Here is a 25,410-nt window from a genome sequence, read left to right as displayed (position 1 = left end):
CTCAATATGATTTCATCAGTGTGATTAAGATCCAGAAATTCACTCTACAAGATACTAAGACACAGGGTTGTTAAATGATGCAGTTCATGGCTTCAGGTGATATAAGGGCCTGCAAGTTGATATATGCAATATCATGTTGGTTCATGCACCGGGTAGGCATTAGTGTGACCTAAAACAGAAGCACGTACTAGAAACAAACCAACAATTAAAAACGGTCAGTAAGTCAAAAACCATAGAAAAGACCATATAAATTCCTCAAGCGACACAACATATTGCACCCCCTTGTGGAAGGATCCCGGTACTGACAGTCCCATTCTACAGGTGTATCACTGAGAAACCTCAACGTGACGGAAACAAAGGGTAAAAAACCTGTTAAAATAGTGGATTTAGATCTTTTATTTTTCAAACAATTGAGTTCTTGTTAGACACTGGATAGCGATGCCCCCCATGAGTCTATTCTCAGTCATACCACAGTCAAACCGGATTCTTTAACACCCTTTTCTTTAGCACTTTTCTTTATTGCAAGCTTTGTTGTGTGGCACCTCATTGTCATAATTTTCTTTTACCCATACTGCATCTGTATTTTTAACAACAAACAAATGGTGCATATACCAGTGTTTTATTGACCATGGAATTTGGAATTGTCACACAAACCCAGCTCCACGGACAGGCGTGTTTTATGCAGAAGCAAATCCAAGTTTACCATTTCACCAAGGCACATTGGTTGGGGTGATCAACAGAGCATACACGATAAATACTACACTGCACAGAGCCTGACCAAACGCCTCGAAAGTCATACCAGTTCAGCGAAGAAAAAACAAAAAACAGTGGCATGATAAAGGAGTGTCAACCCAGCTCAATAGACTCATTAGTCATTCATATGAAACCATGAGTGACAGATTCACACTTCTCCGAGCACACCCTTCCTTCCCACTTGTATCATGTTGTAAAGCACAGACGAAAAACCAAATGAATGGGGTGGGAGGGGGAAATAGGGATGCTGCAACAATCATATGTACACAACATTTTCTATGGCTGTCTAGTGTCGTTGATTCTAACCAATTGTTGAGATATTAATAAAACTGCCTGAGTAACTTACCATTGCACACATTCATACAGGGGGTTACAAATCTGTATGTTTACCAAAATGTGTTCAACTAGTCAGTCTGCTGAAGGGAAGGAAGTCGGTTTCAGCTTTTCAAAGCATTTACGGACCTTCACCCCTTTCGTAATACTTCAGACCAATACGAAGATGTAAAACACCTGGACCGGAATAACGACTTGTGAACCGAAAAAAAAGCCAGGTCAGTAAGGACAGGTGGAAGTTTTGTTCTGGAGGAAAAGATTTGGATGGCATGGGCGTTTCATAGGCAATGGATAATGAGGAATAGGCTAGCAGTAGAAATTAAGCGTGACGTAGGGAATGTTTGGGAACCAAAGGGAATGGGTCACAAGGTCTATGGGGAAGCTTGTTTAGGATTTTTGTATTAACGATCAGGCAGACAACAGTGTGATGCAAACAGCAAAACAAACCTACTTTTTTTATCAACATGTTTGATAAACCCATTTAAACAAAGTACTGGTCAAAATAAATAGACGTAGAACATAACAAATGTATAATTTAAATGTTTTTTTATATATCTCAAATAAAGCTTCTTGTAACTGCCAAATATGCCGGAGCGACAATTGTACAGGGCTGGCCAAGCTACCCTGTACTAGATTAATTCCTCAAACCTTTAGTTAGGCACCATACAAAACAGGCAAGCCGAAACCACAGCCTTACCATGTAGAGAACCCGCCCCCCCCCCCCACACACACACACACACACACACACACACACACACACACACACACACACACACACACACACACACACACACACACACACACACACACACACACACACACACACACACACACACACACACACACACACACAGTCTCCATTGTGCCTTCTAGGTTAGCAAGACCCTGCACCTCTGTTGCTTCACCTTTGAAAAATATATAACATAAATAGCCCTTAGTATTAAAGAACTCAACCGTTTGCATTTTGCTTTTTTCAAATCTTTCTATACCTAATTAACTGATCAAAAGTGAAACAAAAAGGGGCTAGGCTTAAATATGCTTAAGCAGGTCTGGCTTTCCTGGAGCTCACAGTGGATGAACAGAACCATGAAGTACTCTCGTTCGCAGTGGGATGTGGGGGGGGGCTGGAAAAAAGTGACACTCAAACTCTTTAGTCTAGGCAAACATATGGCAAGATGTTCAGTCTGCTTTCGCCCCCGTGAGGGTCCAACGATATGCACTCTGTCCAGTCAAACCAGGCACCCTTTGTGTCATAGCAACCATTGACCCCTGGCCAGTGTTGCGTGTGTATTCTGTCCAGCTCCGTGTCCGTCACCTCTCCGCTCACGCCGGGCCGATGCGCCACCGAGCTGTCCTTCTGCAGAACGTGCATCTCCCTGGCCTCCGTGACACCGGGCTCCTCCCGTTTCAGATACTCAGACATAAAAAAGTGTGCGCTGGGGGTCTGCACCCCCGAGGACGTGAGCATGTTACTTTGGAGGTTCAAGTAAGACTGGATAATTTCGTTTCGTGAAAGCTCCTTCCAGTTTGTCTGTTGGAAAGGGTTAGGGTTAGGGGCAGGGGCGGGGTTGACGGGCGGGGCAGAGGCGAAGGGAGGGGCGGGGGCCGGTCCAAAGGTAGGGCCTGAGGGAGGCACCGGGGTCTGGGGCACAATGTTCTCAGTCCTCTTTGTACACTCTGCAGAGTCTGGCACGACGGCCTCCTCTGTCTGAAAAGGTTCCTTGTGTACCATGGACTTGATCTGGCCCGTCACAGGATCAAAGGTTATCCTGCGTTCTTTTAAGCGCACAGGCTTAACAGTGTCCTCCGTTTTCTGACCATCAAGGTTAACAGCATAGTCCCTCGACCGATACTTTTTCCTCCTCTTTCTCTCCGAGGGGGTGAGAGGTGGTCCGTCCGTCTCCTCTGCGACCACGATGCTGGCAGTGGCCTCGGCGGACGGTCTGAGTTCGTTGGGGCTGTTCTGGGAGGGACGAGGGGAGATCGACGGTGATTCCAGTGTTATAAACGAGTCATGCGGGGGACATTGAGACGAAGAAGAGCTTTGTGAAGTACTGGCCCACTGTGCAGAAGACCTGTAGGAAGGGTGCGGCAGCCTGTTGCCAAGAGACGATTGGGCTAGCGACGCCACGGGCTGGGACGAAGGCAGTGGAGAGCCGCGCGGCGTGGGGCTGGGAACACCTTTTGGTGCATATGCAGAAGAGCGCTTGGTCATTGTTTCTTTCACACCCCGGGGACTAGTGGTGACGCCACGGGGGCTTTTGGCTTGATAATATCCTCCACCTCCCGCTCCTCCTACCCCACAGCCCCCATCCTCCATTCTGACCTGCTGCTGCATCACTGCAACCTTGATCAATGAAGAAGTGCTAGGTAGTTTGGCCACTCCGGGGGAGCTGGGGCGAGGCTTTACCGCATTGACGGGGATCTTGTTGTGTTTGTCATTGTCGAGATGATCCGTCCGCGGCGGTCTGTCGGGAGATGGAACAACCTCCTGCTCGAGCAGCGCCTCGGGACTGCTCGCAGTGCCATTGGTGAGCGGAGGCGATATAGAGTGTTCATAAGCCATCCTCGATATCTTTTCTGGCAAGTGCACGCCGCCATCCCTCTGCTCTGCCCGCCGCTTGCGGTTACTCGATTTCGCCGCTTTGGGTGAGTAAGTGTTATGAACATCGTTTCTGACTTTGACATCCGGGACGCCCTTGCCTTCAACCAAGACGTCAGGGGGGGCAGCAGCTGACGGGGCATCTGTCCGGCAGGGGTGCGAGCCTCCATTTGTAGAGGCAGGAGGGGCCCCGGGTCCACGTGTCGGTGTCTCAGCAGGTCCTGGATCAATCAGCTTCTGCCAGTTCCTCAAGAGCTTCTTAGCACGCTTTGCAAGGTCTTCATTGTTGGTTTTCTTCCGCACATCGTTGATTAACTTTCCTAGGCGAGTTTCCTGTATGTGACCCATACAGGAGAAACCTTTTATTATGATTGTTCCATACAAAGAAAATAAAAAAATAATCACAAAGTTTGGGATGGATCTTACCTCAAGTGCTTCTTTGGTGATGGGATACTTTTCCAAATAAGTAATTACTTCCAAGACCGCCACCATATTGCAAATCTGCAGGCAAAAGGATAAAAACCACCAAATATTGCAAGAGTCAATGCATGTTTTATGCCATCATTAGGATTAAGATGTGAACAACCAAACAGGACTATATAACCAGCTAGCGTTAACGTGTTTCATGATCAAATTAGAAAAAACTACTTGAAGGACAGACAGCAAATTGGGTGTTCACTGGCCCAATAGCCTTTGGTTCTTAAAATGAAGCCAACAACAAGAGGGCAAAGCACATCAAAACCACTGGTTGCTTGACCATCTGTAGCAGGAAATGGCATTTTAATTCCCAGTTATGTTTTGAACGACTTTCTCCTTCTATAAAATACATCAATCTGGAAAAGAAGATCAAATAAATGTTGTAAATGTATATTAATTCTCTGCGTTGAGAATCATTCTGACTGAGACCAAGACTGAAGCTAAACGTCCGAGTATAAGTAGCTAATAGTGAGCTAGCAGAAGTTAGCTTGAAGTCTTCAGACTGTCGTTTGAAGCTTGTGAACTATGTGTCAACGCAGAAAAGCCCAATATATGTTGTAGCTTAGCATCGTTTAGGGCTGCCTTGTTGAAAGGGTTACATCGAGTCAGAGGTGAAGTGATCTGGAACATTTACATTTACACATTTAACTGTTAGCTAGCATTAGCCGTTAGCAAATACGTTGACGGGGATGTTTGACTTGGATATCAAGCTCGCGACTATTTCCTGAAACTCGGCTAAAGTAACCCGCCGCGCGCTCCCACAGCCGTTACCGCCGGTAACATCTACCGCCAACAAGGGACGCGGCCTCAGCTTAACAGGCGAGTTCATGAGCATATCAATTAACATCACCAAACTTTCAATGTATTGAAACCAATATCGCTACAGCGAAACCGCTCTCTTCCATGATATAGGCCTATCCCGTTTACTGAGGCTAACCGATAGCATGCTAGACGCAAATGCGGCTAAAGTGCCCAGACGCTAACCATGGTAACGCTGTTGCTAGCGTACGAGCTGTCATCTCAAATAGCCCAACGTTATGCCTTCGCGGATAACCTCAACGTCGAACAACTCGTCTGTACTGTAGTGTCGTGTACAATGCAGGACGTGTTTACTTCAATCTTAGCTGATTTGCAGCTGGTTTGCTAATAGCTTAACATGCATGAGTTTAGAGGGGCTGTAGGCAAGCTAACGTTAGCTCGCTAGCCTACTTACATTGCTGTGACTGTCGACGGCCTTCAGCAGCCGGTCCCTCATCTGCTGCGGAGTTGCCGAGACCGTTGTCATTGCCTGTTCGGTACGACCCGGAGGATGGGGAGGAATCCTCCAAAATGAAAAATGTTGAGACTTTAGAGACTCAAAAGCCCGTTATGAAAGTGTGCCGAGCAGCATAATTCTTGCCGATTCGCGTTAAGGATCGGTAATGTGTCACATGGAGTGTGAGATGTGCCCCGTATTTACCGTCGACGTCCGCCTGCTCGGCGCTCTAGTAAACCACTACGAGCTGCTGGATTTTGACGGCCTCGAGTTGCATTCTGGGATGTGGTGAGTGTCTCTGACGTGGGCACGTAGGCAAGTAAATATCACCGCTGCTGCTGTTCGCCCAGCAGGATCGCCCCCAGAGTTCACCCACACTCTCGGGGGATGCCAGTTGCAGAAGACCGCTCTAAAACGAGTTGTTTCTACGCCTATTTTGTCGTTGTGGCATTTGCATAATTGGCCATACGTTGATGCCACTAAATAAGTATGCATATTTGGTAGGCCATAGTGATCATGGGATTGTTTACAGAAAAACAACTATCACTCACTGTCAATGTTTGTACATGATTAGTTGAATATCCGGACAAAACTTAATAGCGAACCTAGCGAAATAAATAGATTTGCACTGCAATTGCCTTCAGGGTGGTAATAATACATTCATTTATTATTATTTTTCTTTCATCCAGCAGATGGAGATATTGCCCATATTTATTCCCAAAAGTGATTCTACTGTATTTATTCCCACATTCATTATAATTTACTAAAATACATCTATAAAGATATATATGGTTTATTTACAATCTCTCATTTAGAAAATTCAATACAGCCATTGCAAGATACAGATTTCAGGAAAGTCTGCTCATCATGTCAGCTTTATTTAATCTCATTTAATTTACAAATAGTAATGCAAAGGTACGAAGACGGAAGCCTCGACACAACGAAAACGGATACAACAGAAGGCTGTTTCACCTTCTTTGAGCACACATATACGGCCAACTTCATCAGCACACAAATATACGGCCAAGATTTTTGAATAGTCTGATTTTACATTTTACAAATATAAAAAGCACATTTTGAAGAACGCATTTAATCCATTAATTTTTAAAGGGTTGGTTAAAAAAAGTACAGATTTGCCAAGCTGTGCTGCAGAACACTACATTTTGCATATTCGAAGAACATATCAGTGTGTCCTGTTGCTTATACACTACAGGTGTAGTACACTACAAGTGTAGTTCACTACTACAGGTAAAGTACACACTTGTTACCACAGTAAGTAAAGAGCATTGTGCTTAGAAAAGCAGCACTGTACTCAAAATGAAAACACATTGTATAACAATTTAGCTGCCATCATATGAGGCTTAAATCAGCGTCCTGCTGTCCTCAGAATGTAAATATTTCATAGTCGTTTGTATATATTGTAGATACAAGCATGTCTTGTCCTCCACGTGACCTCTGTACTTTGAGTTATTTTCTTACTGTTGAGTTTAACAGCAAGAAAATAATCAAATAATTCAAAGTATTAGTGAAATACTAATTCACATAGAGATTATATTTTTATGTGTAGTGGGTAGGATGTAAGTAGGCTAGATGTGTGTTAAGAAAATAGTATTCCTATAGTAATAGGGGATATCTCAGTAAGTTACTTAAACATAGGAAACATTTAAAGGGATAATTAACTTTGGCTTTTTTTCTTCTTTTACATTAGTAGAACGGGCTCATATCAGAAACTATTGTATAGCTTCTCAATGAATTTCATTATTGGACAATTTGAAATGGTTGCAAAAATGTGAGGAAAAAGTACAGAAAAAGTCTGAAATAAAGTAATTGTTTTGGTCTTCCCTCATACATAGATAAGATCAAATTCATAAAAGCAATGACCATAAACATATAACAGTGTCTTGTAAACCTGAACAGCCTCTTGGAGATTTAAAGTTTATTAGAAGATAGTGCCTGTACCAAAATACAGTTTGTCATTGCAACAAATAACGGCCAAGCAATTTTAGCTTAGAGGGTCTGAACGTAACATTTCAACTGTTCCCCCAAATATATATCTATACCTCTATAATTTGTAAACCGTTGTACCGTCTGTAAACGTTGTCATGATACCAAGAGACACCTGAACACTAATGCATATTAAGGTGGCAGTAACAGGCAAAAGATAAGCAATAATATTTGACTACATAATCACAAAAAAAAATCTCAAGTATAACAGAACAAAGGGGTAAACAGGCCGGTAAGACATATCCTACAATACCTCTTCAAAATGTTGAGTTCACCAGAAAAAAAAATTACATTACAAAATAAAATACAAAAATGAAATACAAACTGCAACAATAACATATTGCTGCACAAACAGTAAGGTATCAGTGCATTTTCTTCAATTTAACATCATTGCACAAAGAAGCACAAATAACATTATTAGTCAAAAAGATATATATATATATATATATATATATATATATATATAGCTTTTTCCATTACATAAGCACATACATTGTAGTGTGAAAAGGAATACTTACCAAATCATATAATTTACATCTGCATGGAAAGCCTGAATGGCATATTTCTGATGCCTTTGACTAAACTTTGCCAATATATGATGCTGTGCCAACATTTGACCACTCATAACAAAGTCTGAATATTTAAGACACATACTGTTCAGTCCACCACTTACTCTTGTAGTTTAAAAGACAGTCAAATAAAGTAAATGATAACATAGCCAGAAAAGGGAAATATTGGCTTATGTGTTAAATTTCATGCACCTACAAAATCAGAATTACATTTTTTTTGTTACGGGAAAACATGTATGCACTCATTCTAAAGAGGAAAAAAAAATACACAATTTAAATTACAATTAAATAAAAAAAAGGACTAAACGAAACGTAAAAAAGTATTTGCATGCCTAACCACTTCACTTTCATTTATAGATTTTTTGAATATTTTTATTTTTTCCCTTCCTTGACTGTTGTAAACTGTAGTAGATTTTTTTAACAGGGTAAAATATTGTTCTAGATTACACAGTGCTCTGCAACAGAAACTTAAAATCAGTCATCTTTTTTATTCTTTTTAAACGATTCCACATTTTTTGTTAAGACTTGTGACTATATTTTGAATTATTGAGAGATGTTGTATGATATGGTATAACAAATATCATACACTCTGGAGATTATAGGAAGAGTACAGGAAGGTATTTAAGTTTTTCTTAATGAAAGAATTCATACATTTTATATTATATAATATATAATATAATTATGTTCAGTTTATATTGAAGGCCGGTCATGTTGCAACACAGGAATATGACCAATGTTATTTTCTACAATAAAAATAGATTCTTGCAAACTTCTATCCAAACAGTTTAACGGGATTTCCCAAAATGTTCTTATATTAACTCATCTTAACCAAATAACAAAAAATACTTGATTATGTATAAATTTACCTATTTTTTATATCTATATATATATATTTGCCTTTTTTAAAAAATACTTTTTTGTTTCCTTGTTTTTTAACAAGGCAAGTGAGGTAAAATATAGGGACAGTATAACAGTTTGAGTACACCGAAAATCATAGTGGAGGGAAAATTAATTTAACATCATGACGTTTCCAAGTTTAGTAAATAAAGTGCGATGCCAAATCCAGAAGAGCTAATTGAGTGTAAACCAATGAAAAACCGAGATACATGATGTGGAAAAATTGATGAATTGGATGAAATCAAAGAGCCTAGAAATAAATCCCAATGAAACCAAAAGGCTTTCAAATCACAGAGTGGAGGAATATGTCATGCATGGGAAAGCATTGAAATGTTTAGATGTTCCTATAACAAAGACAATGATATTAGGTTTGAAGACGAGACATACCAACGAACAACAGACTGAGAAGATGACTTCAAATATAATCAAACAAATGGCCATGTTGTGAATGTTTTTTTGTTCCTATAGTACCAAACAGATTGACAATGAGATGAAAAACATAACTTGATTATGCATTATTTTTTACCAATGCTGCCCCACAAATGTAGGCAGCCCAACTGTATTTGTAATGAAACATGATACACCATTAAAATACAGCAAAACTATTTGAAACTCATATTGGAACTGTTATTTTATCTCCTATGCTTCATATAATTCTAAGGCATTTGTTAAGTCTACAATTGTTCTGCCTCATACTCCCAAATAATTTAATTCTTTTGCATATGCATGATTATGCAGGGTAAAATTACCTACTTTCCTTTGGAAATACATGATAAAGAAATGTCATAAAAATACCAAATGACAATGACTTCCGACCACTGACAAAAAAAGGTTAACTTAACAGTGCATGAATTAACAATTTTACAATTGCTGAAATGAATACATGAAGATTTTCATCTCTGGTCTTGTGCAGACCTATTCATACACGGTGTTTGAAAGGGAAATCTCAGTCATCTAATAAGGCAGAGACAGGCAAGCACAGTGATCTCATGCATAACTGAAGAAACCAGGTCTGAAGTCTCTTTCCAATAAAACACACAGAGGAGCTCCTTTGAGAGTCAAGATTTTTCTTTTCAGGAAATTGTTGAAAACGAAACCAATTCAACCTGACAGGCCACACCACAGACGCACGGAATGGATAATAACGTAATCAAACTTTAACAGGAAACACACACTAGGACGGACAAATACACCGACAGACAAACTGACTTTGCACGGAACGAGATGCAATGAAATGAAATGGTAATGAAAGAGACGAGCAGACCACAACAATAGCAGGTGTTCCAATGCTATTTAAAAAAGGGGAGGTGAGAGGTACTCTAAAGTATTGGCAGCTCGCTCTGGGCATGCCAGCAAGGGAAACACCAAGCTGCCTTATTAAATATGTTTTTTTTAAAGCAAACTCCCTTAAAATCAACGTGCACGCAAAGGTCTACATTAAAATCTCAAAAAAGAAACACGTGGGGGTGTTTTTTCTCTTTTTTTAAACACATACTAACATACATATCTATATATTCCATGTTCTATAATTGCGACATCCGCTATCCCCGATATCTTTTTTTTTACCTCCATTCTGAAGGGACCACACACTGGGTCAACATGTCCAATAAAAGAAAAAGACAATCTGTGTTTTTCCCTTGTGTCCCCCCCAAGCCTGCTCACCTTCTGGGTAAGACTGAAATGGGCTCAACGTGGTCTGGATATCCTCTCCTCCTCCTCCATCTCTCCCCAGAGGTCCCAAGCGGTCCCCCGTCCCACTTGCTTCCCTCTGGGACAAGCGCGGTTGCAGGCTCCTCCTCAAGCCAAAACAGTTGGGGGTCTGGTCCGGGCGTGAAGAAGGAACGGAAAAATAAAAAGAACCATGCCTGGGGGGGGGGGGGGGGGGGGGGGGGGGTTAGAGGCGGTCGAGGCGAAAGGCGTCCTCGGTGGCGGGGTCGGTAAGGATCATGTCCGGGTCATTGAGCATGTGCAGTCCGTCCAGCGTCAGCGGGTCGATCTTCAACTCATCTAGGGGGAACGGGGAGTCCATGTCAAAGCTGATGTCCGTGGACAGAGAGGAGACCAGGTCCTTGGGCAGGCCGGGGGGAGACTCGCCGCTCACTGCAGGGCCATCAGAAACAACTTGAGTCACACACCTGTGAACAACATGCTCTTCCCACAGACATATAAACATAGACGCCGCATTGACTGCTTCAAGCCATTGGTTCAATATGTCAACGTCGCCGCCATGTTTGTGGGGCCTAGACTGGCCTTTAAATTAATAAGAGTAAACAGAGGAGGATAAAAAGCACTATTACCTTTTAAGGTAATAGTGGTAAAGTTGTTCTACATACAAGTTAAGTTGTTCTACATTCATTTTGAAATCATATTATATGTATACAAATAATAATTGCTATCTTTACTAAGCTTAGATCATAAACCCTTGAATAAAAACGACTCATTGAAATCGAATGACAATGTTAGATGTTATCGGCTAGTGCTTTTTATCCAGAAAAACCCCGATCCAGTTTACTTGCTTACAGGCCAGTCTTTGCCCCTCCAATAGGATGGTCTCCTCTTTCAGGGCACGAATAGAAGACTCAAATCAGTGAAGATATCACATGTTGAGCATCGACCATGTGCCCTGGTACATAAAGGTAGCAGCCCCATAACTGGTGTGATCATTGTCTCCCGCCCATAGATATATTAAGCAGCAAGTTAGGGGTTAGGCATCTTGTTCAAGGATGCCTACAGAGGTAGCCTGTGCACATTGTAAACACCATTAACCACTACACTACTCTTCACCCTGCTCACCATTACTTCAGCATATGACCTTCATAGAATGTAAATGAAGATGGTTATTCTTTTTACTATATTATAAAGAAAGAAGGAAACAAAGGCATTTCTAAAAAATTGCTATTGTTTTTTTGATCACCATAATTGCTGCATTGCAGAACAACAAACAGCTGGGCGCATTACATTATTATGGGATGACCTAAAATAGGTTTTGTGGGAAATAACAGCCCACACAGGTTTTTTTGGGGGGGATTAATAAAATGCCTGGGCTCACTTTAAAACCTTGATGTAAATGAATAATTAATTTGATAAAACTAGTCTGTTGGCCCTGAGACACTCCAGATTGTTTGGGTATTGATCATGTGTGGGGGCCGTGGCTTCAGAACACTAGGCCTCTGTGCTTCCCCCGTCTCCCTTGATGCTTCTTTTCATGTGCAGTCCTGAATGAAGCAAGTTGATTGGGCGGAACATCACCTGTGAGGATGATGTTGGGGATGTTGCCATGGCTACTGTAGCCCAGCTGCTGCAGGTCTTGCTGGTTGCAGTGTCCGGCGGTCAGACCCATCATAGCTGCCTGCGTGTAGTTGAGGGTGGAGGCCTGGCTGTACAGGCTGTTGGAGCCTATGGGGCTCTCCATCATGTTGAACTGCTCAAGCTGCCCAGGTCACACACACACACACACACACACACACACACACACACACACACACACACACACACACACACACACACACACACACACACACACACACACACACAGCATTGCTAATGTCTGTCTAAAGCAGTCTAATACGGCCTATTGGGTACCATTTGTTTGTATTAATGCAATGCACAATGCACATCAAGTCAAAACTAGACCCATGAGACTAGAGGTAGATGTGGAAGTGGATTTACTGAGTGTTAGTCAACTAATATTGACCTCATAGTAGAGGACTAGTGGACTAAAAGCCACTGTAAACCAACTGAAGAGGCCGTTTGTTAAGGGGTTACCTGTTGTGAGAGAGCACTGGTCTGCCTGGATGTGAGCTGCTGTTCGTAGAGGTCAGCAAAAACACTGCCCAGTATGGAGTTATGCTGTAAACAACAACAACAACGGGACCACCCCCCCAACAATCTGTTAGATCACAAAACAGATTAAACCAGACGATTTGGATTTTACACTGAGGCTTTCTGAGAACGTACATGAAGGAAAAATAAATCTCTTTAAAAATGATCCATAATTAATATCATAGTTAATCATTATTTAATATGAATATTAAATTACTTTAACGGAGAACAACGTGCAAAGAGAATAATAAAGAGCAGTGAAGTACAGCTGAAGCAACAATCCAAAGTCCTGTCGCTTTCTTAATTGAAGGAAATCAAATATTAAACATAATGTGCTGCAAGTGCAACAAGCATGTCTTCACAGATGGAATATTCACAGATCAATATGGCCGTAAACAGAACTTGCTGTTTGTGCATACAATAACATACATGTTACAGTACATGTCTAATTTTGCATCACAGAGCAAACAGAGAAGACAACAAAAATACATTAATATATCAATTTAGATATATTAACAGATCGATAATGGCTCAAAAAATTCAATGTCCTAATTAGCTGATTCGTCTCAAAAAGTCGGACCTGATATGAATGTAATCCATGTCTCCTTTCCCCTGATATTCATTAATCATGTCCGTACACTAGCTGAAATCAGCACACAACAACACCACCATTCAAATATACATAAAGAAATATTTATCTTAATTAAGAATGAAGCCAAAATGAACACCAGCCAGTTCTCCAAACCGCTGATCTGTTGGGTTGAAAGGCAAACATTTCTACAGACGTTTTCTATTCAAGGAAGAATCTGCATAGATCCGCATGCGAACAAATTCCCCATTTTCATTTTGGCCTTCTTAATGTAGAAGCAATTTGATTACATTGTTCGCCTCCGCTCCTCCTACTTCAAAACCAAATTATCTGCTCATTCAACGTCCCCACAGGGAAAGGAAGAACTAATAAAGCTTGGTGTGTCAGTTCTAGGCTTACCCTGTGTAAAACTATCAAGCCTGGGTTAACTTCAATTCCATATGGGTAGGAGCTGATAAAAATATACACAAAACAATGGCCATGCTTCCAATCACACAAACATGATTCACATTCTCGTTTACTGTACTGCACTATTGGGATCCATACCGACCAATCACAGAAATCCTGACACCGATAACAGGTCCCTCTTGATTGAACCTGTTACAGTAAAACTCATTCACATCATATTTTGTGTTGTGATGGCTGCGCTCGTCAAAAAGTAGAGAGGCAGTAATGGACCTGATTTTTAAAGTTAAACTAATACTAATTATCCTCCATAAATATATGCCATTTGTAACAGGCTCTTATCTACATGGTCTTGTTATACCCTGAGGGCATACATACTTCAGAATAGTCTACAGCCACAAGTGTGTACCGCTGAGTCTCGGGATCTTGAACACAAACCAGGTCACCAATGGATCATGAGTTTCTCCCTCTACCAAAGGTTTCAGAGAGCCCCTACAGCAGCCCTGGGTCCGACCAGAGCCCTGGGTCAGCCTTCAAAAAGATAACAACAACAAGGTTTTTGTGAAGAGCTGTAGCATCTGCTATAGAAGGATTTCAACACAACAGACCATCTCAACAACAGGAGAGAAAGTCACCGGAACGCACTTAAAGCATTACTCAACATCAACAGAGAGAACACAGACACACACACACACACACAGCGTCTAACATAGAGACTGGGGGCTGAGGGAGGCTGAAGGGGGCACGGGGGGGGGGGTTGTATAGTGGATACAGTGCGGAAACCACAGAAGCAGTGACAGCAGGCACACACCCACTGCAGTTTCAGTGGGAGCAACTGGTTTGGCCAGACCTGGGCAAAATGACGGTACAAATCGAACCAAGAGGCTGTAAAGTCCCCATGATGAATAAGGGATAGTGCTTTATATGACCAGTGTCTTTTTGTTTTGCCCAGATCTGCTGGTGGAGAGAGCACATTAAGAGCAGCAACAACAGCAGCTTAGATGGAGAGCCAGATAAGCAGGGAGGGGAGGGGGGGCCCTCTTAACTGCAGTGACGGATGAGAAGGGGCTTGTAGTACATACTAGAGGTGGAGGTGGTGGGGGGTGGAGGGGGTCAGGGGTCAGCACTACACACTCCCTTACTTGAGGCGAACCAATGGGCGAGAAGCCTTGGTTGGAGCTGGGGGAGGTAGGAGACTGATTGGCAGAGGAGCCCAGCCTGCTGCGGTACTGGTGCAGAGAGGAGGCCTGGGACAAGGATGGGGACAGGGTGTTGCGCTTCACTATGTTCAATACTTCACATCTGCCGGCCAATCTGATCACGCTGTCATGGTTTAAGGAAATGAGTTTACAATGTTGATCTAAAAGGTGGCACTCACATTGTAATCCTCCTCCCAGTTTTGCATGAACTGCTTTAAAAACAAAAACAACAAAAAGGTATTCTTAAGAATCTATGATGATTCCATGGTTATGTACATTGTCTGTTTAGACATTGTTTTAATCAACTCAAATAAAAAAAATCAATGATGTACAGGTAACTAATGCCAGAAAAAGTCACCTTTTAGCTATCAAGTAGACGGAAATTACGAGGCTAATGACTCAATAAAATTTTACTACTGACTTGGACGATTTCTTATACAAACGCGGTCTGGAAGGTTTATCAAACAGGACTGATTATCTATCTCCACTTCAAGGTCAACCAGACCACAACCCGGAACATCCCTAATCTATGGATAGATTAGGTACCAGCATACCTGTGAAGGGATTGTACTATGCGTTAAACGTCTGTGTGATCATACATACTGAAGGCCTATGCTGTCATGGCAAACTTTTGTCTTCTGATGAGGATTCTGAAGATTGTGATTCAAATCCCTTACAATTTCTAAAAAACACAACATCACAAGAGATGTACTAAATGTAAAACCTAGAGAGGATCAATAAAAAACATTACTTAAATAATGTAAATAGTTCTGGTATATATTTATATACTTTGTGTGGTCTGCACTCACTGTGTTGATGTCCATAGTCATGCTGCTCTGCGTCGACGTCTGACTTCCTGTTGTGGAGGCGGAGCTCTGGTTCTGGACCAATGAGGAGGGGAGCTGAATCAGGCCTGTCTGCTGGAGATGACAACACAGCTCTTATACAGAAACAGACTCTACATGTGACGGAAGACATTCTGTACTCAATAAGTTGTGAAGCTTATGGACAGATACTAAACAAAGCTTTTCAACTTAATCCACAGCAATATTCAAATACATAATTTGATTATGGTTGGAAGCACCAATGCTTGATGGCACATTATGGTTTGCCTTGTTACAGCAACAGAATGAGCCTGACCATTTATTAGCTTTAAAGTAATAGTATGGATAAAACTTCAACTCATGGACGATTATAATCCAACAACAGTTTCCCCGCTGATTCCGTGTGCCATTACCCAGCAGTGTGTGCTTACTGGCGGGCTCTGGTTGGACTGGGGAGAGGTCTGCTGGCTGAAGAAGGCATAGTCAGAGAGCTGTTGCTCCAAAGCCATAGCGTTGATGGCGGCCTGGAGGGAGCAAAGGTAGAGGGGCTGGATTGGGTTTATCGATGGCCCCTGATGGTGGAGTGGTTTTCCCCATTGAGACTGTGTATTGTGAAAATGGTTGCACGAATGGAGGAATCTGAAATTGACTGTCTTGTCGGGATGAGCAGAATGGATGGCAGATGGACAGTGTTTTAAATATGCTGATGAAATATGGACAGAAAGTTGTTGACATGAAGAGAACGTTCAGGTTTCTCAAGCGTAGTGTGGACATGGACTAAAATACTTAGTTCAAAAGTTTAAATATTTATTATTTGGTTTTAATCATTAAAATTTAAATCAATTGTAACATATATTTTTTTTTCTTCAAACACACAAGTACGTACATATGGTTGTGTGTGTTTGTGTTGGTATGCGTGTGCATGTGTGTGTCCCTGACCTGAGTGAGTGATAGTGGAGGGGACAGGTTGGGGGACAGCTGGAGGCTGTTGGGGTCTATCGTGTTGAGGATGAGGGGAGCCATGTCGTCCTGGCCCGACTGCGTCACCATTGAAACCACCGGCTGGGAGTTCAGACCCGCTGGAAACATAGGGAGGAGGAGACACAATGAAGTGTCAAAATAAATACAAATAATTACACATGAGGTATTGAATATTGCAGCCGTTGACAAGAACATTTTATATTTGTGTTCATTGATTTATTAGGTCAATTGTGTTTTATATTTTTTGTATATTGCGTTCAAACCTTTTTTAATATATTGTGTTTAATATCTCAAAATCTTTTTATATTTCGACATGGCTGTGGCTGCTTTTCAAGTGTTGATTCCTGAGTCAGGATGGCCGTGTGTGACGCTGCTATATTAAGTCTGAAGTACAAAGGCCTGCCATGGCGCTAGAGAAGGGTGAATGAGCATGGTGTGTTACTCTGCGAGGCGGCGGCCAGGTTCCCCATGCTGTTGGAGGTGGCGAGCGGGCTGGCGCCGCCATCGTCCCCGTCTAGCGGCGTGGGCAGCGGCGGGAGGAACTGGATGTTGCTGAGGTCGGGCAGCGACCCCCCTGTGTTGTGGGTTGCTGGGATCAGGGAGTTGGAGCGCTCCTGGTCCGGAGAGGGGAATATACTGGAACAATGGAGGGGTTGGTCACCATCAGTGTTGGGAACGTTACTTTAAAAAAGTAATTAGTTATAGTTACACACTACTTCTTCCAAAAAGTAACTGAGTTAGTAACTGAACTACTCTATAAAAAAAAGTAACTAGTTACCAGGGAAAGTAACTATTTGCGTTACTGTCAAAAAAGAAAGTTGCTAAATGTCAAAGAATTTGGATTTTTCTGAGCAGTTTTCACTTTGCCTTAATGTGTTAAATAGTTGAACTGCCCATTCAAGGCCCTGATATACTTCCAACTGAATTTTAATTTGCTTGGTTGCAAAGGCTTTGGAACATCTGCCGAATACTACAGAAAATGCCAACTTTTCATCGGATTGCTCCGGACTCGCCATTTCTGCTGCTTCATCGAATCTGTTTGTGGTGTGGGTGTGCATGTGTGTATGTGTGTGTGGCGCGCGTGTCCTGGCTTGTGTGTAAAAACACTGGCTCCGATTGGCTACCATGAAACATGACTCTTCCGTAGCCAATCATAATCGCTTATCTCGTTGTTAACCCACCCAGTCTCCTCACTAGCAGTTTGTGTTTGGAGCCAGGGTTGCGTTCGGATTACGCAGTTTATTCAATCAATTCATAGTAACACACCACATTTAACGTACAGTAACGGTAATGGCGTTGTAACGACTGAAACAGTAATTAGTTAGATTACCCCGTTACTGAAAAAATAACGGCGTTACCTAACGCCGTTCTTTTAAACGGCGTTATTACAAACACTGGTCACCATACCGACAGACAACACCAGCATATACTCCACTTATACTTGCCTTGGATGGTAAAATAAGTAATAAACGAAGATATCCCCATAATTTTGTTCCACTTTAATATGTTAACTACAAGGACAGAAGGACTATCTACAAACTAAAAATTACGTTTACCTTTGAACTACAAAGCATGCCGTTCTTCCTATTTAAAAAACGGTGTGCACCTGAAATAACCCAAGAGAGTTACAGGCACACCTTAAAAAAACGTCAGCTGCTCCTGTTGGGTGAAAGTAAATCTGATGCAACCCACCTTTGACAGGAATATCTCTCAACGGATTTACCAATGAGAAAAGGGACAAAGGATGAGTCTGGACATGTCAAACAAGTGTGATCTCATGCAAAAACAGAGAAGACAATGTTGCATTTACAGAATCAGTTGTTGTTAACCATGATCCATATATTTGGCTCATCAGGTACAACTGATGTTTTTTCTTATCCAACTCCCTCACACAAGAGAGGCAAAGCCATACTCACTTGATCCCTGGCACCTTGCAATGCTTGGATCTCGAGATGGAGTTCTGAAAAGAAATCCAAGCCCGTTTGAATACGAGTCCACCGCACGTTATGTAACTTTTCTTATGGAGGTGTTAATAGAGGTTATCATGCCTTCTTGCAGTCCCAGCTCTCTTCCCCTTCTTCATCAGCCTCTTGTTTCATATCCTCCGGTCCAGGGACGGGGAGCAGGAGCACTGCAGAGAGGAGACAGGTTCTGATTGATTAACACAGCTGTTATCGATGTCTTCCCCAATTGGACGACACTGACTCATCTTCTCTGACTCATAGTCTCTGGAAGAATAAATAAAAGTAAAGTCATGTGAACAAAAGTATTAGGATTAAAGGAAAACCAAACACCCTGTACACCCAAACACTCCCCGCCCACAGCATTCTGAACAGCTTCTGGCTGCTTCTGGTAAACACAAACTCTATGTAGAGGCAGGGCTTTATCGCTGCTCAAGCCTTTGCTCTCCAAAAGTCCTCCCACTCACTACAATTAGACGGCTTGATTGACGTTACCGGTTGACCTCAAACGGCCCGCGAAAGGCTGGTATCGAGGGCAATTTGAGCCCATATTTACATCTTATCCTTCGTTTTCTTTTAAACTTTTCTCATTAAGGCTGAGATTTGGACCAGTATTTAACCCACTGCCTCGGTTTCCCTCTATAATAAGTAGTATTTTTTTTTTGTTTTCATACAAAAGTAATCATTACATTTATTTTAATTACACAAATGGCACAGTTCAAAGAGAAACAAAATATATATGCATGATAATACCATAAGAAATTCATCAAAAAGGTGATTCATCAACCCCACCCCAAAAAAACCGAATATTAATCCACTTCCTGCAGCCATTAATGCTGACATTCCCGGGACTGATAGAGGGCTCTGGGAGGATCCTGCTTCTGTCTCCCAACAAGTCATTGGGCTGCCGTCTTCAAAGCCCCGCTCTAACCCCCTTTCATCCCACACCGCAGAGCACTCTATTCACTGAGCACTAAGAGCAGATCATAAGGAAACACACCAGCAAACCCCGACACTAACACATCCCCCTCTGACAGCCAAACACCACCAAACACAAGACCTCTGTATCATCCAGCGGGAAGGAGAACGATAATACACATGTAACAAGCAGACGCAGTCCATGCTGGTGGATCAGAGGACGGCCCCCAAAGCGGGCCAAGTCACGCACACATCATTTGAACGCATTCTGTTAAGGCTCCCTAAGACCGCACCTCGTTTGGGCTGCAGCTCCTGGGAGCCACCCGCGAACACGGCCTGCTGCCCCGCCGGCGCCAGCGTGCTCTGATGAAGGGCCGAGTCGGAGTTGGTCCTGCAACGCAAGGAATTAAACCAATGAAATAAATACCCAAAGAGAAATGACCTAGATTCCACAGCAGCAGTCAATGGGCGACCAGGGAAACACGCTAAGCATGCAAACATGGTGCACTTTAATTGGTTCCTTACATTAAGCAGACTACATAAAATGGACTGTGTTTGTATGAGCCAGCCTTTTGAATCGAGGCCCTGTGCAGATGTCATGTGGTTACAAGCTGAAATAACAAGATCTTTATTAATCCCAGATGGGGAATGAGGGTGTCAGAGCAGAATATACAGGGCAGAAAGAATAGATGCAGACAAATGTAAATGTAAATATCAAAGTGTCCTCTTACCTTCTCCAGCTGGTGTCGGGTGGAGGGGAAAGATACACGGCTCCGTACGGACAGCTGTCGATGTGCGCGTGCCAGTTAAGAAAACACAGCTGGACATTCAACATAAATATGTTTAATTTGTAGCATTCATGAGTGCACACATAAGTTCTTGAAAATGTGTGAGGATAGGTTGTCTATCATAGATAGACAACAATGAGGTACCTTTGTGAATGCCATTAAAAGACGATTAAAAACATCCAGAGTAAGATAAGGAGCTGATTAGCTCCAGCATTGACGTGTCATGATCCATGAGAACACGTCTTTAAAGGATATTTGGCGTCCATGCTTATCGACAGCCAGGGGTTTCCCGTGCGGCGAGGCGTTGCGGTTCCTGTCCCGGTACACGCGGTCCACCAGCCCGTGGTGTCGCGTGGTTCTGCTCGTGTCTAGATCTGAGTTCTGGAATGGCATCTGAAAGAAGAGGAGGTGAGTCAATAACACAGTTATGACTCATTATGTTTTAAGCCTTGAGTCATTTAGCAGACGCTTTTATCTGAAGCTGCTTACAGTGAATTCGGAAAGATGTTATGAGCAGTCGGGTGTCTTTAAGGGTAAGTCTACGGGATAGACTGCGGTACTTCGGAATCTAACACATTACCTTTCACTATCCTGCTCCCTTTATCCCTAGCCACTATAAACCTCTTATCAATAGTAAAGATGACATTCATGAAATGGTTGTTCTGGGGTTTATTGGCTCCGAGGGGTAAGGCAGGACAGCAGACCATGCAGGGCGCCTCACCTGGAACCCAACGTCCACAGCACTGTTTCCAATCTGGTTGACGTTTGGTAAAGACCCTCCATAGTACTGCCCGCGGTTCTGGCCCAACTGCAAGTACTGGCTCTTCTGCAACTGCAGCTAGAGGGGAGCAAGACACAGGAACAGGATCGGGGGGGGAAGACATCAACTTGAGGCCGTTTTTGCATTGCATGCAAAGAATGTCAGCGGAAAGTACAGCTATTTAAAGCTGTGTTTTCTCATACACTTAATAACACAACAACATCAAAATCCACCTTATTACATACACTCTGACTTAAAAAATTGATTTATTAGGTCAATATATGAATTGAAGCATGGGCACTTCATATACAGAGGACAGTTTTTGAACAATGGCAATACTAGAATATCCAAAATATCTCATACACACATACATTTATTTATTCACTTCAATTTAGGCAGAAGCACTTTCAGTTATTTCATTGGGCTAGTATAATAACCCTTAATATAACCCTTTCTTTAGTTATTAACACAAAACCGATTACAATGTATACATGTCATATTGCCACCAAAAGTTGACAAAATACACGAAGACGTTCGCTATTCATTGAAAGTCGTTAAAGTATTCGGCCCTCTGTAGCCCTCAGGATACAATTAAAATGATTAAAACCAAAAAGACAAAGCCCGAGAACGCTGGCTTTGTTCTCCCAGTCAAGCAGCTCTTTCTGATAAGGTCTTCCCATGCACAGCGCTATGCTCCCATATCTCCTCAATCTTCCCCAGCCTCTCCCCTCATTAGTGCTCCTCCCCTGGCCTCCACCGAGGCCGTCCTTCAGGACGACTCCGGCCGGGACCAGCTGGCGTTGAGCCAGTGAAAGGGAAGACGTCTGTTGACCTTAACTTAACAATCATCTGGAAGCTCACACACACGTTGTCTCCATAGAGCTGCATCTGCTACCAACAGGGCCATATATATATATTATATACACCCTGATGCCTATCTGGATAGATGAGCAAGGGATTTGATTATTGTGTTAAACATAAGGGCTGTAGGGAGGGAGAGGTCGACATGAGGCAGAACTGAGGAACAATCCAGAATCATGAGGAACGATAACAGCTATAACGTTATACTCACACATTAGACCCTCGACCCAGACTCTGATTTCCCCAATGCCTTGAGCTCACGGCCACGGCTGCTGAAATTGAATCTTGTCATTTGAACTCCACATTGAATTTTGGGCATTGGCATAAAAAATAATCTAATAATAACGGCAGTAAGCCGGCATGGCTTGTGTATTCCGACAAGCCCCTAATCCCACAGTGATGGGCGCTTTAGACTTTTAAATAGGGGTTCATATGTTTTGGTGTTGGCACAGGATTAAATATGGAGACATTTACAGATCAGGACCAGGGCAACAAACTACCCAACTGCATGACTTTTAGGTACATTAGCACAGAGGGATAGGTTAGGGACCAGCAGAGAGAGAGCGAGAGGTAGAGAGAGGTAGAGAGAGGTAGAGAGGGGTAGAGAGAGAGAGATGAAGAGAAGATAGAGAGAGAGAGAGAGAGAGAGAGAGAGAGAGAGAGAGAGAGATGAAGAGAAGATAGATAGAAATATATATATATCTATATAGAGAGAGAGAGAGAGAGAGAGAGAGAGAGGGAGAGAGAGAGAGAGAGAGGTTCAGAAACGCGACGCATGAATCACACTTGAACACCTTTCACACACTTCCACCAGTTTCATCACCTGACTTAGTCACGCTCAACATTTCACACACTCGACTTAGAAGGAGAGGGTACGTAGCTTTCACCTTAATAACCACTCACATGGAGTTTAATGTTGCCCATGTGGCCTTGTACCCCAACCACAACAGAAACAACAACAACAGCAGCAACAACAACAGTGATGCACATGTGGTGCCTTGTAGGTGCCATCCTAGAAAAAGATGGGTGGAAACAGACTATACAAAGCAAACAACAACCAAAACGACCAGGGAAAGGGACGGAAATAGGTTTTAGAGACTACTCTAGAATTGGGAAGCGTTTGGAAAAGTTACACTTAAACAGAATTTTTAATGTACCAACATTTACTGCTGCACACTTTTCTGTATGTATACGTTTTACTTTTGATATGTATAATGTATAATATGTATTTCTAAATCTGCCTATAAAAAGAAGAGTTCATTGTTGCTTCTGTTTGATTGTGTTATGTTATAATGCATTGGCAAATAGCCATGTGTCTATGTAGATAACAAACATTCGTATTGTAAATTGCAATCACAAACTCTCACACACACACACACACACACACACACACACACACACACACACACACACACACACACACACACACACAGAAACACGTCTTCAGGATGATTCTACCTTTGTTGGTATGTAGCAGTAATCTCTGACTTGTGGTTTATTGACACATGGAGGAGGTCTTCCTAGAGTTTCAGCCCATACTGCAATCCATCTCTACCTCCACAAATAGCAGACAAAAAGTGTGCTGCTTTGAGAAAAAATATTAATAAATGGAGATGAGGATGCCAAAAAGCTGGTCTGCTTTGCAATCGCATGTGGACATAGTTATTATTATTGAATGAATGAACAAAAATCGGGCACAAATCACTATTTTGATCTAAAGCGATTGAGAAGGAGGGGTTAGTCATCCAACGTTAGAATGCCACCAGGTAAACGCTAAGAAGGACATCGGGGGGAACGAACTCAGGACCATTACACCGGGACACCTTTACCACTACACTACCCTCAGTTAACACCTCACTGTTGGCCTACTCGCTCCATTGCTTTGGGGGGTGGGAAACCATAGCTGCATTTTGACGTGCGCTCTCTGATTCGCATGCACGCCCCTTTGCTATCCACTTGTCTGGGACAAAATGTGTGCAACTTTTAGAACCAGAGCCCCTATCACCGATGTTTACATGACGTGATCAACATATCTGCGTTATGTCGTGTTTGACATCCGTGGAAAAAGGGGCTAATAGCCACCGCGAAACGTCGTTTGTTATTGTTTACCAAGCTGCGTGCGGCGACGCGCTGCAGATCTGACAGCATAAACAGGAACAGGAAAGGGGGAAAAGCTCATGTCTTACCCTGGCTGCTCGAGTGATGCTTAATTCTTTCATCACTTCTTCGAACGCAGCCGTCTCCTCCGCCTGCTTCTGGTTGTGCAAAGCGATTTTCTCGCTGAATTTCCGCGGATTGTTGGTAGTCGCCATGTTTCGCTGCTCCGCTCTCCTTTCAGTGAGCCTCTGCGCGCTCACGCTCCTGGACGGGGGCGGAACCCGACGCGCGCCGCACATCTGGATGGCAGCAGCGTTGGTGTGTGTGACACTAGGATCAGATGGCAGTAAGGTGTGGTTTAGTGAGACGTTTTACCTTGTTGTTTTTTCATTGAAAACAGTGTTATATTAATCGATATTTCAATTCATGTTAATTTGATTGTGTCATTGAGACAACAGCCCCAATTCATTAGAATGTAGGGCCTCACGTTGACACTAAATAGTATGTTTAATGAATGGATTGCGTTATTATTAGAGTTGAGGAAATAATTCATTATAAAATGTGTCAGACTTCTCATCTCAAGCATTTAAGCTTATATTATTTTATGGTTTTAGGCCTTTTTAGATGGAGAAACAAATTGACTACCTACTACTAACTAAATGCTGAACAAACTATTATTATTATAGTTATTATTATTATTATTATTACTATTCTTTACTATCTAACTAACCTATAAATGCACACATACACACACACACGCAAACACACGCACGCACACACACACACACACACACACACACACACGCACACACACATACATACAAACACACACACACACACACACACACACACACACTCACCACAAACACACACTCACACACACACACACACACACACACACAGTGCAGTTCGTGCTAAGGGGGTGAAATTTACAGCAGGGGGAGGTGTAGGTCCTTTCTATGTCCGTCGGTGTGTGCTTCAACGTGTGTGTGTGTGTGTGTGCGTGTGTGTGTATGTGTGTGTGTGTATGAGAGAGAGCGAGAGAGAGAGAGAGAGAGAGAGAGAGAGAGAAAGACATTTATTATAAAGTGGAACCTAGTCAGTACTGCAGTTGCGCCAACATTGATTACATTGATTGTTATCAGCTTCACCTGAAATATCGACCAAATTGCTAAAAATATTATTTGTAATAGTTAGTATTTTTTAAGTATTTTTAGTTATGTTTTGTATTCAGATACACACACACACACACACACACACACACACACACACACACACACACACACACACACACACACACACACACACACACAGA

At 42.5% G+C, this 25,410-nt stretch overlaps 2 protein-coding genes across 10 annotated transcripts; both read right to left on the bottom strand.

Moving 5' to 3' along the window:
• Window positions 1-1,913: 1,913 nt before the first annotated feature.
• On the bottom strand, window positions 1,914-5,670 carry crsp7 (cofactor required for Sp1 transcriptional activation, subunit 7). The gene is made up of 4 exons (XM_079750995.1): window positions 5,625-5,670; window positions 5,379-5,487; window positions 4,115-4,189; window positions 1,914-4,021 (listed from the first exon to the last, which is right to left on the bottom strand). The coding sequence occupies exons 2-4, from the start codon at window positions 5,448-5,450 to the stop codon at window positions 2,237-2,239; spliced, it is 1,932 nt and encodes a 643-aa protein (XP_079607121.1). The 5' UTR covers window positions 5,451-5,487; window positions 5,625-5,670; the 3' UTR covers window positions 1,914-2,236.
• A 582-nt stretch (window positions 5,671-6,252) lies between these two features.
• Window positions 6,253-24,385, bottom strand: LOC307086002 (CREB-regulated transcription coactivator 1-like). 9 transcript variants are annotated; one of them, XM_079750996.1, is made up of 16 exons: window positions 24,185-24,385; window positions 21,099-21,215; window positions 20,633-20,770; window positions 20,321-20,382; window positions 19,883-19,980; window positions 18,759-18,841; window positions 18,627-18,670; window positions 17,153-17,346; window positions 16,669-16,808; window positions 16,143-16,253; window positions 15,715-15,825; window positions 15,085-15,117; window positions 14,849-14,953; window positions 12,656-12,739; window positions 12,140-12,320; window positions 6,253-10,990 (listed from the first exon to the last, which is right to left on the bottom strand). In XM_079750996.1, exons 1-16 carry the CDS (start codon window positions 24,308-24,310, stop codon window positions 10,785-10,787), a joined length of 1,833 nt encoding a protein of 610 aa, XP_079607122.1. In that variant the 5' UTR covers window positions 24,311-24,385; the 3' UTR covers window positions 6,253-10,784. The 9 variants fall into 9 exon arrangements, with proteins under 9 accessions (XP_079607122.1, XP_079607123.1, XP_079607125.1 ...); XM_079750997.1 differs by having other exon boundaries at window positions 15,085-15,114; XM_079750999.1 differs by having other exon boundaries at window positions 16,161-16,253.
• Between the last annotated feature and the right edge of the window lie 1,025 nt (window positions 24,386-25,410).

The sequence above is a fragment of the Pollachius pollachius genome (genome assembly GCF_949987615.1).
Source record: "Pollachius pollachius genome assembly, chromosome: 14".
Lineage (NCBI taxonomy): Eukaryota > Metazoa > Chordata > Actinopteri > Gadiformes > Gadidae > Pollachius > Pollachius pollachius.
Note: the sequence above shows the minus strand (reverse complement) of the source record. Positions and strands in the feature narration are given on the sequence as shown.

Excerpts from the sequence above, each read along its gene's own strand:
- crsp7 (XM_079750995.1), bottom strand. The coding sequence starts at position 5,450 with ATGACAACGGTCTCGGCAACTCCGCAGCAGATGAGGGACCGGCTGCTG. Across the intron at positions 4,190-5,378 it reads CCGTCGACAGTCACAGCAAT|ATTTGCAATATGGTGGCGGT; the intron begins GTAAGTAGGCTA and ends TTTTGCCTGCAG. Across the intron at positions 4,022-4,114 it reads TCACCAAAGAAGCACTTGAG|GAAACTCGCCTAGGAAAGTT; the intron begins GTAAGATCCATC and ends GGTCACATACAG.
- LOC307086002 (XM_079750996.1), bottom strand. The coding sequence starts at position 24,310 with ATGGCGACTACCAACAATCCGCGGAAATTCAGCGAGAAAATCGCTTTG. Across the intron at positions 20,771-21,098 it reads CTGTGGACGTTGGGTTCCAG|ATGCCATTCCAGAACTCAGA; the intron begins GTGAGGCGCCCT and ends CTCTTCTTTCAG. Across the intron at positions 10,991-12,139 it reads CCCCAACATCATCCTCACAG|TGAGCGGCGAGTCTCCCCCC; the intron begins GTGATGTTCCGC and ends ATGGCCCTGCAG.